At 37.9% G+C, this 20,749-nt stretch overlaps 1 protein-coding gene across 5 annotated transcripts in view; it reads right to left on the minus strand.

The window, feature by feature from the left end:
* Positions 1-20,749, minus strand: part of HECW2 (HECT, C2 and WW domain containing E3 ubiquitin protein ligase 2) — a 164,669-nt gene that overhangs the window by 33,772 nt on the left and 110,148 nt on the right. For all 5 annotated transcript variants that reach the window (XM_021399234.1, XM_021399235.1, XM_021399236.1 and 2 more), the window contains 8 exons: positions 18,773-20,107; positions 17,039-17,134; positions 13,242-13,392; positions 12,755-12,858; positions 10,525-10,649; positions 8,970-9,155; positions 4,110-4,244; positions 1,159-1,261 (listed from right to left, as the gene is read on the minus strand). In XM_021399234.1, the coding sequence (XP_021254909.1) occupies positions 1,159-1,261; positions 4,110-4,244; positions 8,970-9,155; positions 10,525-10,649; positions 12,755-12,858; positions 13,242-13,392; positions 17,039-17,134; positions 18,773-20,107 (2,235 nt within the window). The remainder of the gene's footprint in view (positions 1-1,158; positions 1,262-4,109; positions 4,245-8,969; positions 9,156-10,524; positions 10,650-12,754; positions 12,859-13,241; positions 13,393-17,038; positions 17,135-18,772; positions 20,108-20,749) is intronic.

Consider the following 20,749-nt stretch of genomic DNA (forward strand, 5'->3'; position numbering starts at 1 on the left):
AAAATGTATTTTCTTAGCTAGTAACTCTTTCTTAGTATTCGTTTTTCTAAAGAGATTCTAGGACACATTCAGTGTTGGTGGTGTTCAATCCAATCTCAAACATTAAACAATCAATGGAAATACCCATATTCTAATCCTGGCTGAGGGAACTGGGATTGTTTAGTCTGGAGAAGAGGAGGAGGCTCAGGAGAGACCTTACAGCTCTCTACAACTACCTGAAAGGAAATTGTGGCGAGGGGGGGTCAGCCTCTTCTCCCGCATAACTAGCGATAGGACTAGAGGGAATGCATTCAAACTGTACCAGGGCAGGTTCAGGATGGATATTAGGAAAAAATTCTTCCAAAGAGCAGTCAAGTGCTGGAACGGGTTGCCCGGAGAGACGATTGAGTAACCTTCCTTGGAAGTGTTCAAGAAACATTTAGATGTGGTACTAAGAGACATGGTTTAATGGGGAAATATTGGTGGTAGGTGGACGGCTGGACTGGATGAGCTTGGAAGTCTTTTCCAACTTCGGTGATTCTATAATTCTATGATTCTATTCTAATTCTCACTTATTGCTGAGCCTGTAGCGTATGCACACCATGTACACAGCAAAGGGAAGGATTTAAATTAGCAGAGATTTTCAAGTAAACATGGCACAGTACAAAGATCCAGTTACAGTCAATCGGATTAATTCATCTTGATTTAGCACAACGTGACAGCTGTTAGATTCAATAAGCTAAATTCTCTTCTTGGTAGCATAGAAATCAGTAACTTTGCGTGTATGTAACTGAGAACAGAAGTTAAGCTAATGACTAATTCCAAGCTGATTAACATTTTATGGAATCCTGCCAAAAGAGATACCCAGAAGTTCTACAAAATCACTTGAAATACCCGATTAGGACACAACCTCCTGGCTTCAGCTCTCCCTGTCACCACTTACACTAGTGGGATTAGGAAACTCAGCACAAGTAGGATTTTTACATCAGTTGTTCAATTCTGCATAGACACTTTCTGTTATTATTCCTGCAGGTTTCAACTGGACAATTAGACAGAAGTAGTTCTAACAAATGGTAACTTCCACCCACCCCCACCAAATGAAAAACACAACAGTGAAGACGGATGTGACACAATCAGTCATGGAGTACTTCTCTGAAAAGAGGCCATATGCTGACGTACCCACTGGAACCACATCCTGGTACTGAGCTCTGCTGACTGTATTAAATGTGCTAGACGGTCTTGGTAGAACTGGTGGTCCTGCATGACGAGAGTCCTCTCCAACCTGAAAATGAACAAGTAAAAAAAATCAGTGTTTCTCTGTCAGCATATATAGCTAGGTATACAACAGAACAGTATTTAAGTGAGTGCTCATATGACTTAAAATTAAACATACATATAAATTTTCTGCTGGATCAGAATTCCCAATCATCACTGTAGGAGGGATCACCTATCTTGTAAGAGAATTATTAGTAAAACATAATTTATTATATCACACATGAAAAATCAAAACAATTTATTTCCAAGTTTATTACTATTTTTAAATAATAGTCTCATTCTGAACAGTAAATTCTCCTCTAAAATTCAAGTTGGGAAGTTTTCAGAGAGTAATTTTGTACTTCATGTACATCTTCATCCATATTAAAAGTTATGAAGATCAAAATGCAGTTCCTTCATTAGCACCATAACCATGCATGAGCAGAACTTCCCTAAACTTAAACTGGAAAGGATTTTGTGGCTGAAACTGCAGTATAAAGGATAAAGAAGTGAGTTCACATTCAGCCAAGGCAAACGAGTCCAAAACTGGTAAAAACATTTCTTACAGTCATTCAGGAGAACTGTTGTGAATTCTATGTGTTTACCTTCTGAAAGTGAAACATATAACATACTACTATTTTTTAGTGCAGAACCATAATGTAAAATTGTTCCTGATAGCATATGTGATGCTGGGTCAACTTCGACGATTTACTGTATGCTGAGGTTTCAGTCATTTCTACTGTATTGTTATTTTGTATTTTATCTACATAAGGCATTTTGTTCAACCATTTTTTCATTCTCTTGGACCTTTATGTTTACTTCTCTATCCCTCTACCTATAGATAATTGTTACTATGTGAACTACACTTCCACTTGCCAAAGAACTCAAAAGATTGAAGTGCAAAAGATAAAGTAATTATAAAGGTTTTGCTAAATCCAGACTCTGGCATCACAATGAAGTAAAAGACCTGAAGTACCTCTCAAGATCTTTGTGTACTCTGACAATATTCACTCTGAAAAAAATAATAATAATAATAATTTCCTGTAGGCATTGTGCTGGAAAAGGAATGACATTATTACTAGCTCCAGCTTCATGCTGCAGTTCAGATTTAGCTAAAAAGGCATTCCTTACGCTGGCTATTGTTTGCTTTAGAGCATCTCCCTATAAAAACTGGGTCAATAGCTTCATAACATCAAAGTTTGTGGCAAGGCAAATCCAAATAAAGTATTTTGAGATTTTTTTTCATTAAGTACATATCTTTCTGCAATACCATACAGTTCCATGATACAATGGCTTTTAAATAGCTGCAAATAAGTAATGTTTAATTCATAAGGGCTGAAGAAAATGTGCTCAGTCTCATACATATGCATATAAATAAACATCATTACATCATCAGTCTCAGAATGGGAATACTGTTTTGAATTGCTTTGTTTGAGACTTCTATATCATGCTATACTTATATTCAAAATAGAACTACCAAATAAATATTTCTGAACTAGCATTCAGAAACACAGATTAAGCAATTTCATGTATCTAATCTAGATGGAGTAGGAAATTCAGGCACAAAATCAGCACTGTGTATATGCAATATATGTGCAGACTTCCTGTAAGACAAACAACACTTATGTTGCAGTATTGACAACTTCAGCAGAACAGCTGATGTGTCTCTCTCTCTATTGTGAATGCAGCTACTGAAGTGCAAAAGAAAGATAATCTGAGTGTCAATTTGATAAAGCCAAGAAAAAGATTATTTATGTTCTTTTATAAATCAGTAAGAACAGAAAAACTTGTTTTATCTTGTGAAAGGTCTAAACAGCTATATGAAGACACTTTGAGCTGTCTTGTCTGCTGAAAGACATCAGTGCCTACATCACATAACCACAATGAAAGATGATGCTATTTACAATCATTCATAAAATATACCTTACATGGAGGGTGGCCATGGAAAGTATCCTTGGCAATTAAACCACATTCATACAGGAAATGATAAGATATGCAACCAATGGTAAAACATCCCCTGCAGCTCAGCAGAAGCTCTGATAGAGAAGTAGCAGAGCAGATTCATGCCTGCACTGAAACAGATGTCCAGCAGAACTTACTGTGCCACAACACTGAGCTAAAAATAGGATAAATCAGAGCATCTCACAAGTCAGTATAACGTGTATTATCTTTTAATTCCTGTCATGTGATAGCCTTCCTCTGAAAAGAGGAATCACAGCCAACAGTATAGAGTTTTAGTAACAACTACAACTAAAGTTTCAGCCATTGTACATAAACTTGCTCATAAGTAAAAAGAATTTACAGCAACAAAATGGAGATTGGTGAAAAAGGTCCTCAGTGACACATCAACAAGACAGTCTTTTCCACATTTTACTGTTTAGAAAGTAGAGATAAAATACTACATAAGTACATACAATGGTCTGACAAACCCATTTGCAGGAAGAAGGCTTTTTACACTTATTCATATTGTTGCACAATAGTTGTATACACGTGCATTTTTTCCCCCTATTTGCACAGTAATAACAACATAGTTGGCAGACAGCAGGCTTGACAGCAGTAAGTATTTTGACAGTAAAAAACAGGATACAGATAGTGATAACCTGTAATCAGATGCTCTCCTGTGGTTAAACAGGGTTATTGCAAATTAAAAGTAAAATTAATACTTATGGTTTGTTTGTTTTTTTTTCTGAAATCGTGTACTTCAAAAGGAACAGTGAGGTTCCTGTCTGGAAAATAATACAATAAATATTTATGGCCAAGTACCATCCAGTTACAGAGCAATGGTGTTCCTCACAACAGCATGGAGTTGTGAGGCTCCCAACCAGGGAGCATGGTTGGAGGCTCCCAACCAGGGAGAAGAGGCAGAGCAAACTTACCTCACCAGCACTGTGACTGCGTTGCCTAGTTAAGTGCTGCCGATGGACTAAAGCACTGGTGGGCCTGCTGCTCTGCAAGGGAAGCCGAGGGTCAATGAACGTGGTCGTGCGGGAATTGTGGTCAACGAAGAAAGCCTCGAGAAAAAAAAGAAGAAAGAATTTATAGTCAAACGTTTGTGTCACAGGATGACTCAACAACCAAAGAGTTAAATGTCTAAGGTTATTGTGTATTCAGGCTCTAGGATTCAGCCTCTGATGTCAGGCTTTGGAAATTCTTTTTCATGTTGCTGTGGCTCACATTACCCTTCAGCAGATGAAGGATAACAGTTTTTCAGCTCACTGGAGAGAACACAGACTGGTGCGCATATGTAAAGTGTAAAACTGCATCCTATGATGCATCATGATTACAGGCCAAAGGACATTTTTGCCATCCTCATGTTGCAACTATTCTAAGTCCATTAACCTGAAAAAATGTCAGTTGGGGACAAAAAGAAGGTGGCAACAGAAACTTTTAAAACAAGCAGTTGGTGAGAACTACCACATGCTGGCTCGTCTGTTGTTTGCTGAAAGCAAGGTCACAGGAGCACATATCCCGGAAAATGAAAACCTCCTGCACTTCTAGTCAAATTCGAACCAAAAAGAGTTTCTAAGCCCTGAGATTTAAACTTTTTCCAGTATTAGTGTTGCACTTGGAAACCAGCACTGTTCTATTTCAACATACTTCAGCTTTTTTTTTCAGTCACAATGCTGGAAATGTGGAAATGGCAAAAAAAGATCCCGATTTTGAGGAGAAGAGTTACAAGAAAGTGACATCTGGTTTGAGGAATTAAAGAGTCTGGACCAGCAGAGAGGTGGTTGGGTCTGCTGGAGCCATTTCTATTTGTGATACCACTGAGGTACTTCGACCACAGTTTCATAAACAGTTCAGTCCTGTGGTGTCAGCAGAAGAAACATTCCTATCTTCCCTCACCCTGACCACTTGTTTCATCCCTTGTGCACCCCTCCTGCCTTGTGCTGGCACAAGTGTTTGTGCGGCCACGCAGTGAACCCTGCTGGGGAACTGGTCCAGGCCAAAATTATTCTCTTTTGTCTGTTTCCCTGCTTCTTCTTCTAACCTAAGTCAGCCCACCAGGGACGAGAGGAGTGCTGGATCTTACAGCAGCCTACGGTATTCATCAAATCATTATTATTCAGGCTGCTTAGTATAGACAGGATAGAGAAAATGGAATTCTTGTGATCAACCATGAAAGTAAGTAGGCAAACCAGTGTGCCATGCTACATGGTAACTAAATATTGCTGTGGTCAGTGGTGGGAGAAAATATTAGTATTTCCAAACCCCAACAAAGAGGAAGTGTATGGAGCTGGAAATTATGGCCGATGCCTGGCTGGAAGAGGCAGGAGGGACACCAAACCTGCAAGACCTCAAAAGCATTTCAAAAGAGGGCAGCAAGCCTCCTACAGCTGTGACACTGATGGCCTGAACCTGTGATCTGTGTATGCACATGTTGAACCACATCACCTGAACACTGCAGAAGAATTCTCTGATCTGTTCAAATGAAATAGTTACAAATATTTAAGTGAAACAGCATTCCACAATTCACAAACGACAAAGCATATCAAAAAATTACAAGTTTAACTGCAGTGTTTGAACCTGATGCAGGACTTGTTTACCTTGACAAACGACGCCGTCACCTGCAGCACAAGCATACCTATTGCAGAACATGAAACCAGAGGGAAAGCAGAAAGAAAGCCATTCCAAAATTTCAGTTTGATGCCTGGCAAATGATTGAAAGAAGCTGCTGCAGTGTGTCCAGGCTTTCTGAAAAATTTGCTCCTGATTTATGGGTTTACTTCACTTACTAACAATTGGTTGTTCTGTTTGTTTTATATTCGTGTATTTATTATTTTTTTCTAGTCTGGTCTATGCATACTGTAGCACAGCTGTGAATGCTAATGCATGCTGTATGCATAGCTGTGAAGCACATTCACCAAAACAAAAGTTGATTTCATTAAGTCAACACCATACTGTAAAATCACTTAGGAAAAAAAAGTACCAATTCAATAGTGGAAGAAGTACTATCTGCAGTTGTTCTAGACAGTTCTTTGATTTAATGCAGTAATCTAACAATGTATGTAGTGCTCTTCAGCATTACATTTAACTAAAGAACTAACCTTAAACACCAAGTTTAAGACAAACGTGTCTTATTAAATAAAAATGCTTGCAGGTCAGCTACTAGCAGCCTACTCAAAATGAAGCAAAAAATACGACTTTAAAGCTTCAGTGAAGATAATCATTAGAGCCTCAATGTGGACATTGGCACACAGCTCAAAACACAGTGTATCTCTCAGTCTCCTTTGCAAAAAATTCCTCTCATAACACCTGTCTAATTACAATTCATGAATCTATGACGCTTGAAGAGAATGACATAAGGTGGGTAGTGCAAAAACTGTAGTTTATCCATTAAACACAGACAATTGCCTAAGTTACCTTTCAAGTTAAAGTATATGATGCTTGCTAAAATACCTTTCTTCCTATTCAAGACGTTAATAATCAATTACAATTTCACGGTAGAAAGAAAAAAAATACCATCTTATAATTTATTATCATTTATTTGGGATGAGGCCAATGGGATGAAGTTCAACAAGATCAAGTGCTGGTCCTGTACTTCGGCCACAACAACCCCAGGCAATGCTACAGGCTTTGGGCAGAGTGACTGGAAGTCCCTGGAGACTTTCAAGGCCAGGCTGGATCAGGCTCTGAACACCTGATCAAGCTGTGGATGTCCCTGTTCATTGCAGGGGAGCTGGACTAGGTGACCTTTGAAGGTCCCTTCCAAATCTGAGGCTTCTACGATTCTATCATCTGTAATGCCAGTCAGAAATCCTGATGCATTGGACCCTCAGGGAAGAGCTGTATGCCAAACAGGTTTTATCATCTGAAGGGGATACACGGAGGAGCCAAGGAAGAGTGGGCAACTGAGCTTAGCAGAGCAGCTCTGAAGGGAGTTCAGAAGTGAGCAGGCCCCATCTGAGTTTGAATGCCTGCAAAGGGTTCAAGCCATTGGAACTACACTGACATCAGGGAATATGAACTCTACTGCTCCCTGTTGCATTAGGGTTAGAATAATCACTGTGCCTTGTGAGCAACACCAAGCCTCTTACTACAATATACTTGGAGATATAAAGAAAAACATTAGGAAGGAAGAGCAAGAAAGAAGACGTAATTATGTATTGTGGTATGGCTAATTTCCACTTGCTTCTCTTTAGCTTATGCTTTAATAAATACAGGTTTTGTTTGGTCTCATCAAACATGTTTCCACATACTGGCCATCATTCTTTCAACTGCTGAATAAGCCTTCCTACTGGTCACATGCACTGTTTGTGACAAAGACAACTCAACATAAAGAGCATGAATAACACTGAGCTTAATTCAAAGTGAAGAAATCCCAGTGGGGATTTATTCAGTGCTTCCCCTCACTGATTAATGTTTATCATAACCTCACTGTTAGCAAACATTACACATGAAAGCCAAAGGTCTAATTTTCTAAATGGGGCACCTATTTAAGTCAATTGAAATTGTCATATTCTTCAGGAGAAAACCGGCCTCTGAAGGACCAAACAAAAAAGGAAGTAGAACAGAAAAGAGTGAGAAAGGCAAATAACAAGGTTAATATAATTGCACATCCCTAACAGGGTTTCTAATGGAAAAATACAGTTCTTTCTGAAGTTAATAAATACAAGATGAAAACAATCCTCAAGTTCTTTTTCTAGCCTTCAGTAAAGAATCTGTCTGCAATCTTTTCAAGCATCAAGATCATTATTTATATGGACAGTGTACCAGGACTGATAACATAAGAACTGGTAAGTTTAGTGTGCCTGTAGTCCTAATTAGAACTTCTCACACAAACTGATAAGTCTTATCACTTCCTCACATGTTAGTCATAGTCTATTTTTAACCTTCCTATCTTCTACAAAGAAAACCATATTCTAGATAGCAAGGATACATTAGTTTAAATTTACAAATTAAAATTACATTACTACTGTAAAAATGTGTCCGTTATTCTCTGATTTTAAAATATTTTATTAGAACTCCAGAAGCTATATTTGTTTTGAAAAGCAGCAGAACTTGCAACTATTCAAGAACTTCATTAATTAATGAAACTTCCTACACAGTTTCTGCCTGGTTAACCAATACATAGCCAACAGAGTAATCATCCCTAGGGCTATTGCAAGTGCACTAACATTATCTCAGAAGCTGAAGAATGCTGGAGCTTCTTAGCATTTGGATAGAGGATTCACCTAGGAAAACTGCTAAACATTAAAGAAAAAAGACCAAATAATGCATGCTAATAAATTTCAGTCGAGATGCTGAGGTTGACAGTTAAAGAAGAAAGCGAGTACAAATAGCCCAACAAGAACTCAAAAAAATTCCATAGATAAAAAATTAAGAAAGCTTGCATTTAAACTTTCTTCTGAGTACAAAGGCAAAACTCTAAAGCACTTAACTGAACTGCTTGTATTTGCACACTGGATGATTATTTTCACAAGAAGTTTTAAAACATCCAGGGGAATCTAAGTGACATATTTCAGAGTGAAAAAAACTATAGATTTATCTGTATCTATAAATATTTCTTATACTGATTAATATTTACTTATCAGTCTCCTTTTCCTCTCACATAATGTTTTGCCAGCATAGATAAGAAATTCCAGTCTTCTTGGAAAAAAGGAAAAAAATGCATCTTTATGTACATCGGAGAACTATGTGCATTTATGTTCCTTCTAAGAACAACAAGATGAATCCTAACATTATAACATCCAAAAATCACACACTGAACAGATATATATGTGTGTCACAGTTACCTTGCCCTGATGGTCATGTTTCATTTCCCAACCTCTTGGCAGCTCCAGCTGTTTGTTAGCAAACATGTTTAGGAAGCCCACCAAATCCCGATTATGCTGGTAGCGCTCAAAATGGTGGGTGTCCCGACGGACTTTGGTGATCATGTGCTTCAAACACGTGTTATTTGTAAACATGCGGTAGGCACTCTGAAAAACATGTAACAACAATAATTTTACTACAAAAGACAACATTTCCACTCTAAAAAAATGATCATTTCCAACTATGCAGAAATTGGTCCTCCTTCTGTGGTTTTGGAGTAAGTGTTCAATGTTTTGTTTTTATTTTTACTTAATGCATATGGTCTTCAGCAAAGTGTACAATACACTAATCTGGACTCCATCTACAACACTTGTCCCATGAACTGTGAATAATTTTGTAACATTAGAATTGCTTAAAAGGTTAAGATTGCATAGGTATTCTAAGATTTCTGCAATAACAAGTCAAACATAGCTACAGAAGAGTCATAAAGCTGGTAAGTTTTTCTGCAGAATAGAGAAATATGCTTGTAGTACTTACAAAGTAAGTTGGAATAAGTTACACATAAATCCACAGATTTTTCAAAAAGGGGGAATGAAAGAACCGTATAATTGCATGCTCATGTGCAATTTAATAAAATTAAAATGAAAGAGTAAAAAGAGAGCACTGAGGAACAGAGAAAACTTTAAATAAAAGGGAAAAATAAACGGTTTACACTGTTTTACTCCAGGAAGAAATAGCCCACCACACACCAAATCTTTGTCTCAGAATTGGCATTAGACAGAAGCTAAAACATAGGTCCTTCTATTGTAGCATGCTGCTATCTAAAACACTCTGTGCTCCTACCTTTTTTCTCTGGCCAGAGGTTTCATCTGCCTCTGCCCTCTTTCAAATATTGCAGATAAAGATGCATAGTCCAAGTGGAATTTTTCAGATACAAACAGGCATGCATATCAAAACTAAATTAAAACTGACTATAATTAAAAAAAAACAACTGGATAATTTACTAGTGTGCTTGCAGACAATAAATCATTCATCCTATTACTTCCATTCACAATATGCATTCCTCTTGTGAAGGAAAACAGGGAAAAGAGAAAAGGAAAACATATACTAGGTGTCTTCTTGTTCACTGTGATCTCTAATGTATTTTCATACAAATCAGGTAATTTGGGGGATAAAAATCATCCCATAAGCAGCAAAATGACCGTAAAATAGAAGCTTCATTTTCATTAAAAAAAAATGTCAGCCTTTGAAGAACATAATAATAAAGCTATCTCTTCAATAAACAAGTGAGTTTGCTATCCTAAAAAAAGATGCACAGCTGAGTAAAACACAAAAACTTACAAAGTCTAATGCCAAGTGGGACTTCTCTGACAGCCCACCAACTGCAAGGAACGATGACAAGCGTTCCAGTTTATCCAGGTTCTCTATGTACCGATACCTTACCATCAAACAATGAGCAGTACCTCCGCATGCAAAACACCTATATATATACAGATGTATTTATGAAAGTCCTTCACCTGTACAGACTGTACTCACAGGGTTAGAATGCAGCACTGTAAAGAACTCTGGGCTGATAAGAAATTTCACAGGGGGAGACTGGAGCAACAAAGTAAGTCTGGATCTGGAGGTAGAGTGAGGCAGCACATTCTCTCTTCGAAAATCTAACAGCAAAGTGAATGACAATTCACAACTCCAGTAATAAATATTACCAAAACACTACTACAAACAACTACATTGATTACAGTCACACAAAAAAGAAAAACAATGCATATACAATTGTATTGGTTTCATTACCCACATAAGCGTACCCAAAATTCTTCTAATATCAGAAGTTGTATTTAGAAGATCTAATTTGTTGCTTTTGGTAAAAAATCATTTAATAATAAAATAATTTAAAAACCCACTTCCAATTATTTGGGTTACCTAGCACATGCCTATATATAAATTGCAAAGAAGGTTCCTGTGTCCAGCCTACAATGCTATATTATAGCTGTATGCAGACAACAGTTATTTTATAAATGCTGACCAATGCATACAAAATGTCACTGTACACTTAACAACGTTCCATTCTTTCTTCCTTAAAAAACAAAATAAATTAAAAAATCACTGCCAGTAACACAACTCTGATCCTGATACAGTACTTAAAATATTTAAGCAGCGTATGTAAGTTAAGAACAGGTTGCCACAGAAGTACCTTTCACATTCAACTTTCAGAAACATTTGGGTCTTTTCCTAGCAACTGTTGAAGTGTACTGATTTCTCAACAGTATTGGGAAGTGACAATACATTAAGCGTAATATTTGCCACAGTGTTACTCTCCTAATCACCTTTGAAAATCAACAGCATGTTTGGATGCACATTTTAAAGTAAATGAAAAATTGTAAATTCAGATTGGGTCTCCGGTGATTTTACTCCAAAATGTTTGTCATCTTCTACACATCATTGTTTCCTTCTTCTACATACCACGGTATTTGTACAATTCCCCATCAACATTAATCACATAGAACACAGCTACCATGGATATAAAAGAAGAATAACCCAAAGGCAGAGAAAGGAGAAGAAAGGCAGTGAACAAAACTCTAAGGGAAAAAAAATAAGAATAAAATTTAATTTTTGTTTAAAAAAAAGAGGAGGAAAGGAACAAAGAGTGAAATTCAAAACTTGGATGACTAAATACTATGGAAAAAAAAAGAGAATGAGGGACACAAAGAAGTTCATTTTGCACAAAAGAGAAAAACAGAAAATGGAAAGGTAGTAAGTTAAGGGAAAGTACGTGAGAAAAAAAAAGAATTTGAAAAAACAGTTCTTAAACTGCACACCCCCAAGCGCTCCTATGTCTATGGAGTGTCAGGAATGTACCACAAAGATTCCTGAAGCTCTGCCTGAATACCTGGGCTGGGAGTGTCATCCAGCTCCCTGGTACAAAACTTGGGTGCGTAACGATCACTTCTCACACCCTGGAAGATGCTGGGGCATGCTACTCATAGGTCCACTGTCCTACACAGGTAGTCTGGAAACCAGGATGTGACATCTGGGTGGATTTTTTCTGCAGTTGAGAGGCTTGCTAATTTAGTTTATGAAAGGCTTATTCAGTTGAATTTGCTGAGTAGGGTTTAGGCTGAAATTTCTTTAAATTGATTTGTTAGAGGCACAACAAACCATCCAGCTGCTTCTGCAAAGGCCCAAACAGGCACATGCACAAAGAGAAGGAAAAGGCTAGGGTAGAAATAGAGAAAAAGAATATAAAAGGGGCATTTGGCTAAATCACAGGTCCTGCAATGACCAGAAATTCAAGAACAGTTAGCACTGCTTGGGCAATAGATGACCTTAGAAAGGAGGATTATGGAGAATATAAAGAGAATCCGCAGACAAAGAAAAGAATGACACACAACTACACAAGAGACTGGATGACTAACAAGGTAACTTTATACATTCATTAGTAAATTTATAGTGGGAGTATGACCAAGGACAGAATTCTATAGCTAGAGGAAAAATGAGGAATCATGCTGAAAGCACATTTTAAAAAGATCTTTCCTTATGTCTTCATTCGGAAAGTTAACACCAGGTAGATAATCAATAACTAACTAAAGATCAGGAGAAGAAAGAATTCTAGTCCTTTCTTGTCCTGTATTATAACATTACAAAATGTGGCAGCCCATAAAATTTGTAAATGGTGACCCAGATTTCCAGTATGTCCTGCCCTACATCATTAACTAAATCACCTGCAAGGTGAATGTTCCCTTTAGTGATTTTATTTATTTTTTACCTGTATTAGAATGGTGAAAGTCAGTCTCCTCTCCAGCTCCATCCACTGCACTTGCATGCTCTTCAGGCCTGTCGCTAGTCATTGTTCGGCGGATGCTCTGATACCTAGGGTTAGAAAACTGGACTTTATATGTAGCGTATGGTAACTGTGATCCAACTCTGGTTCTGAGGGACTCTAGTAATAAAGTTAGGTATGCTCCACTTTTCTATCATGTAGGTTAACATATGTTGACCTCTCTAATTCTAGCATTATGAGCATCTTGAATTTCTGAAAATCATTTGCAGATTTTCGTTAGCTGTTAAACACAGGTGAAATATGATAGGTTCAGAAGCCCACATGCAACCTAAAAGGAACAGACACATATAAATAAACATATATGGCTAGCTGCAGTAGCAAGTGGTACCTAGTCTTTGTCTTACAAAGGTCTTGCAGAGATAAATGAAGTTTTGCAAACACACAATTCACAAACAATACAAGTAATTCTTACCGGCGATTCAGCTGTTCCATTTGCTGTATGGAATTTGATCTCTGGAGAATCTGTGGGGCTGGAGGGGCTGTGGGTCGCTGCCAAGTTGTTGTCCTGTTCACATGGTCAACATAAAATATCCGTCCATGGCTGTCAATTCGAGCCTCCCAGTCTAAGTAATAATAAAATACTGTGAACTATGGAGAGTTTGGGGTTTATTTCGGCATTTATTTTACCTTTTTTTAACATCTTTTACAGGATGACTTCAGCACAAGACTTTCTCACTGAAGGGCTAAGAGACATGGCTTTTCCCTGATTTTATCCCATAAGTCAAACTCTCCACCACAGTTAAGGTTCTATGGAATCCGTATGTAACAGAACAGAGAAATGAATAGAAACAAGCCCTCAATAAACAGTGATTGTCCTAGGAAAAAATTGAAGGTATTTAATCTAATTATCTTGGACTAAAGCATTTAAAGATGAGATCTCTGAAGCTTATTCGAGTACAAAAAGCCAATGCCCAAATATCAAAAATCTTGTAAAGCTTGACACCTGTCACTGTTTTTCCCCAGCTAAAAGTAGCAGTAATAAAACAGATTCCAGTGCTCTTCCTGGGTGTTACATGTATCTATGTTAAAAGTAAGCAGAGGTGCCCAAGAAGATGAACAATTCGAGTTATCAAACACCTTCATATACTAAATGCATGTTCCAGAATTGCAGATCCTGCAATTATCATAGCAAATTCACCTTGTTGTGCAAGCAGTAACTGTAATGCTGGTTTTGCTACACAAACTAGAAACAACATTAAAAGTCTAGCACAAACCTTGATGGTCACCTGCAACGGGTATTACAAAAGGCCAGAATATGATATCAGTAACTACTGTAAAATAGGAACCATTGTTTTGTTAATAATATCTAACATGCAGTCATATTGAAAAAAAGATGGCAGCATGAGATCATCTGAATGCAGCACTTCCCCTCTTTCCATATGATTTCACAAAAAATGTGCAAACTATTTAGCATGTCAGCTAAAAAGAAACCCTTAAGATACCTTTTAACCTCAAAAGAACCTTTAACCTCAAAAGGTTCACAGAAGAGACTTTCTATATTTCAAGTCCATGTGGAAACATCAGTAACTGCAGGAACATTTAAAAAACCACAGGCAGGGCAACCAATTCTAAACGACCGCTGCTTTGCAAGGAAAGAGGACACAGAAATATCTTTACAGCGAGGAAAAAAAAGAAATGAAATTCTACTGTCAACTACTGAATAGCGACAGCCTTAAAACCTCAGGCTGCATGTGTGTTATGACTTACGTCAAAAACTGGAGGTAGCTAAGTGGCTCACTGCATGACACTGTCGGGTCTGAGCTGAATCGTGAAGAAGTTAAAAAAAAAACAGGTTTTGAGATAAACAGAACATGTCATCTCTGCACAGCTGCTGTGTATTTCAGATGACCATGATGCAGTTACTCTTATTTCTTTATGGTGCACGATCAGAACAGCCTATTAGTGATTGAAGTATTATTATTGTAAATGAACTATGTTGGAAAGTAAATTTGGTGTAAGAAAAGCAACATAATAGGATAGGAATAAAGAGAAATGTTTAAAAAATAAATTTCAATTCCAGGACAAAATAAATGTGTTGACGTCATCTTTCTCCAAATCCACATAAAAACCCACAATTTTGCATTATGTTGTAAATTAAAAGTTCAAAATAAACAAAGTTGCATCAATGCAAAGGCTATGGATTCATCACAGTACTTGCTATTCAAAATGTAATACATTTCAAAGTTATTCCAAACAAAGAAAAAATAATTTAATTTCTAACTCAAAAAACAAACATTTCAGCATTCTCCAAAGAAGCTTTAGTTTTTTCTCCCCATAAAGAAAAAAAAAAGACTGAAACAGATGCTCCAGAGCAACAATCTCATTTCAAAAAAATCAGTATCTATCTACTGATGAAATAAAAATACATACATTCCATTATTCTGCTTAAATTTCAAACCCTTAAACACTGTATAGCAGTGGACTGTTCTCTGGTGGTGATTATATGTCCAGTTCCAACACAGTCATAACTTCTGTAATGTGTTTGAGGAGGAAACGAAGTTTTGCCTTCATTCACCCTTAAATACACAAGTCTGAACAATTGCACAATGGGTCCTAAAGTAAATAAAGCACCTCCATCACTATTGTGATGGACAAGGATATCTTCCCAAACTGTTGCTAGCCAACAGTGTTACAAAGAACTTAGCTAGCTGAACCACAAAATTCTATTTATTCAAGAGTGTGTCATGTTATTTGTTGACTTTTCCTCAGGAATGTTAAAGCATAATGTTACGTGCTCTAGACAGACAAACTAGGTATGCTCTGTTCTAGAGATCTGTTCTGGGCAGAGATTCGGGGAGAAAAAACGAATCTTGGAAACAATTAGTATTTAAGATTTCATTCACATTAACAGATGAAAGATTACCATAAATGTAGCATTGGGCTTTGATTTTAAAGGTGTGTATGCTGGTGTGAAAGCATGTATGTGCCCATGCATGACTGCATAAAATCCCAGCAAATGTCAGAAATGTTAGAATTCCACACAGTCAAACCTTCTCCATTAATGTATTTTCCCAAGCATGTATTTTAGCGTACAGTTTGCTTCTGAAACTCAAAACCAGGGTACCATAGAAGTTATCTCTATGCATTCCAAACTTATTATGTCTGATCTTTCATAATATTCTCTCTCCTTTTCAGTATGAAAAGTGATAAAAATTCAAATGAAGTATATGTCTCCCAGGGACTATTTTGTGAAAAATAATTCTGGTTTATTGAGGCAGCAGTTAATTAACTTCAGGATCTGTGCAGAGGACTGATTTGTTATGTGCACTGCTTATAACAGAACCAGCAGGGAGCAAAATATTCTCATTACTCCAACATTCCAATACATGGTTCTATCTGTGTTCTGCTACAAAGCTCTTTACAATCACCCTCTCCAATTATCAGGTGAACTCAGTCCCTTTCCACACAGTGGACTGGGTTCTATTCATTTTACATTAAATACCCGAATTCCTGTCTTCTTTAAAATCTTACAGCTTTGCTGCTGACTTCACTGGATCAGTTTCATTTTTTCTTTCTTTTGTAAAGTCATTTCCCCATTAGTTGTGTACATTTATTTTTAATCCTTTCTGCCTTTTAAAGTATCTAATACTAAATAGATCAACATTGCTCCAAGTTTAAACAGATGCATCAGTCCAAAATTGGGAACAATGTATTTTCCATATGTATTACAGAAACAACAATTCCTTGGTCAATTTAGCTCATCCAACAATTGCATAATATCCATGTTTATTTTAATTCAAAAGCTTTGACAGTGTCACAGAAAATGCAAGGAAAACACGATTCATGTAATCTGTGAAGACAGAAGAATGTTATGCGTTTCTTTGTAAATCATTACCGTACATGACATACTCATAGATTTGAAGTGCTTGATATCTTGCCCCCTGAGTGCCTCATAAAGCCTGTCACCTCATCTTCCTACTCACTTGCTCTGCATTTTGAAAAGGCAGCATCACACCTTCCTAATACTCTGCAAATTTCGCTTAGCAAGTCTGTATACATCAAGTATAATTATCATCACATCTCTTGATAGTTTGCAGACTGAGCACAATGCCTTCCATGGGAACAGCACTACACTTAATCATCATCCTTCCTCATTTAGAGTTACTCAGATGTTCATTTGCAGTTCTCACATTTAAAAATGAAACATTACAAGATCTCATTAATGGCATTCTGGCAGCTTATCCCTCCATTAAAGTATGAAGAACCTACTTGGTGGTAGAGCCTCGTCCACTCGCTGGTACCGGCTAACATCCTGACGTACTGAAGGCAGTGACCTCAAGGGCTGATGGCCATTGGCTTGAGCACCTAGAATCAAAATGCCCACAAATTATGTCTCAGTCAATGTGGGGAAACCCTACAATTGTCTCTGAAGTGAACAAGACATGATAAAACTTCTGCAGGACTATGATGTTTCAGGATATACCTAAGAGTCATTGGTTTTTCTGGCAAAGTCAAGTCTACAGTTCAGGGTGATTTCTCTGGCATAATCTGCAGTTCTTGTCCAGAAAACATCACCTCCTGCAACACACTGAATCTTCCTGCGAACAAGAGAAACCAGAGCACAGACAGCCTGTGTGCCCAAGCCGTATCCCAGCAAAGGACATGGCCATCAAAGAAACCTGGTCTGAGGTGAAACTGTTCATTGATTTTCCTTGCTGCAGCAACGCAGATTAGCCAGGATCTGACTGATTACTAGGATCTGACTCCTAGTAAAGAGTCTTAAATGTCTAGAGAATGATGCAAAAGAACATACTGTATTGTATTTCGTATTTTAATACCAAAATTATTCTTTCCAAATCAAAAAGTTGCTTATGGGGGGAAGAAATGAATAGATCTATGATTTTTCTCCCACCAACAGGTATAACCATAACCAATACAGAAGTAAACAATAGTAAGAGCTGCCCAGTATTTTCAGGGTTTAAGGAAGATAATTTATTTGTCCTTGCCTCGTTCCTCCCCTCCTTTCTAACAGAATCACAGCTAGTGTTCTCTGAGATTTCTGGTGCAGTATTTGGCACTCAAAAGTGAAAAAATAATTGGCACTTCAGGATAATTTATTTTCAACAAACTTTTAGGATAAATTGTTTTACTACAAACATATTGAGAACAGGATGTACTCCAAAGACAGGGAAGTTAACCCAAAACATCTGAAATGTTATTAAAAAGATGCATCCAGAAATCCAACTTGGTTGCAGGCTTGATTTGACTCACTTCAATCCCTAAAGAAAGGGAATGGGTGATAAGTTGTGAAATTTGCTTGAAAAAAATCTACTATGGACATAAGTAAACTTTCAGTGATTTTACTGAGACGCAAAATCCTCAACTGTTAAAATAATTTTTACAATTGGGAAAAGCTTTACAGTCTTGAGTAATGCATTTTTCTCTGCCCATGGTTCCAGCTGTGCAAGGATGTGTCTATATGGATAATGAACTGCAAAAGGTAAGACAGTAGCTGAGGTGTGACTAAAATAATTCTTTTTTTAGATCTTATTCTTTAGCTATCCTTATGTTTTAGTGCTTATATATATTTTCTTCCCCCTATAAACATGCCGAAGAAAAGATCCAAGTACGAATTCTAGATTGCATTATGTAATTTTGGGATCCACCTACGACCTCCCAATTACCATTTTGATCAGCAAGCAAGATAATATTGTGAAATTCTTTCCTCCTCTTCATTCTCCTTCTCAATACTCTCTCAGGAATTAAAATATATCCAATTTCAAAACAAATATGTCTTGTCTTGAAATATTTCATGTTTTTGTTGTTGTTGTTACATCAAAACCCCTGAGAGTCTCTTAAACAAAGCAATGTCTCAAAGGAAGAAAAATCTTGAAGGATAATGAAATTGAGAAATCAAGATCTTTATTTTCAGATATTTGTTTTTAAATAATATTTTTTGACTGCAGAAAGGTCACTTCATAAAGTGACTCCTACAGTTGTTACCTCCAGTAGCTCCTTCAACCTCTGCTGTGGCACCCTCACATGCTGCTTGGGCTCCTTCTGTTTCTTCCTCCTGAGACTGGCTACTGGCAGCTGCTGCCTGCAGGCTTCTTCTTCGCCAGATTTCTTCTGCATCCTCTTGGTCTTGTAATTCACCTGCCTCAGCCTCCTGTACTTCCTCCTGAGGTAACTGTACTGCAGGCAAAGAACCAGAAGTGCTTGCAGAGTCCTGTGTTTCAGCAACTGGCTCAGTCGTGGCCGCATCAGTGGCACAAGCTCCCTCTTCCTCTTCCTGAGAAGAAAAGGCTGGAGTCTCAGGAAACCTGGCACTTTCAAAAGAACAGCGCATTTCAACTGAGGAACGCCGCACAGTTGCACTTTCATTGCAAGAGCTGTCTGCCCCTTCCACATCACTCTCCCCTTCCTGCCGGGTACTAGCCTCACTGACACTTTCTGTGCGAGCAGGATCACTCTGCTCAGTTTCTGATGACAGCTGGGAAGGTTCAGACCCTTGATCAATAGATTCTGTTTCACTAACACCCCTTCTGCTCCGAGCAGCAGCATCGGCAGCTCCGGCATCTGTACTACTAGCAGGCTGCTCTGCCTCCTGCACAGCACACGAGTCACTGCCAGCCTGGTCTGTCGGTGTTTCACTTTGAGAACCTTGCAGGGTTTCACCTTCTACTAACTCTGATGGTGGAAGCTCTGGGAGACCCTCTGGCTGGTCATCAGTTGAGGGCAAAGGAGCTTCAGAGGCTGAAACATTTTCATTCTCTGGAGGCCCTTGTGTTACCTGATCTGATGAGTAACTTAAACCATTTATTTCAACATTTCTTGTAGCACCATTAAGCATTACTAAGCCACCATCATCTTCCAAAGAAGATGGGAAACCCAGGTCTTGATGTAGCTCATGCTCTTCCTCATCTGAGTCAATGTGAAGCATTGCATTAAGTCTTGTGTCAGTAGGGAAGCTGCTCCTCAGTTTTGGTGAGGCTCCACGTGGACGCTCGCCACAGGCAGACATCCCAGGTCTGGGATGATTATTGTGTTCTATTGCATCCAGATAGTCATTCAGTGAGTCCTGGCGACCTCTTGCAGGTGACGATCTTGAAGCACCAGAGGTTAACTCATCCGGATCTGTTTCCAGTGTTGTGCTAGTCCTTAAAGAATGTCTCTGGATTGTTTCTGCAGAAGATTCCTCAAGGACTGGACCATTGGAACACACTGTGGATGTATCGTGATGTCCTGCTAGCATGTCCTCATCATCAGAGGGGCTGCCCAAGTCTCCATTTACAGAGTTCACTCCTAGCAAAGTGCCAACTGTTTCTGGTGAAGCATCTGTAGAGACACAAAGATTGAATGTGAAACATGTAATGCAGCCACAGTCAGCTCATTCTACTTTCACAGCATTACAGAAGTGATATAAAAATACACATCTTTCAAGATGTAGGCTTATTTCAGTCAGACAACTAAGTGAAAAAAATACAGTTAAAATAATGCAGATATCTACAGCATTGTAACAGCAACCACAGAATTTTCTCCGTACAAACCTATCCTAGTCTTTAGCAAAATTTCACAGGCATAAAATATTACTCCCATTTTGATTTCAAAAGACACAGCATTGCCAAGCATCTTGCCAAACTGTCTGTAAAACCAGCCTCACAAAAAAAGGAATCCGTTTTCTACAGCATCTCTTATGCCAAGCAGTGGGATTTATATAAAACCAGATGTCCTTAGCAGCATGCAAACCAACATCCGAGATCACATTAAAAATCACAAACTGTGCACGGATATCAAATTCTACACACAACAGTTATTTTGAGTAAACTCATCAGACTTTTCCACTGTAAAGAATGGGAATCTACCCAGATATATGGATGAATGTTGGTATTTTGGAAATATAATCTCCAAAGTCATATCCAAAATAGCTAAAATATGAATCCCACAAGCAAAAGGCAATAATAGAGGCCCCATAACCAA

The sequence above is a fragment of the Numida meleagris genome, chromosome 5 (genome assembly GCF_002078875.1).
Source record: "Numida meleagris isolate 19003 breed g44 Domestic line chromosome 5, NumMel1.0, whole genome shotgun sequence".
Taxonomy (NCBI): Eukaryota; Metazoa; Chordata; class Aves; order Galliformes; family Numididae; genus Numida; species Numida meleagris.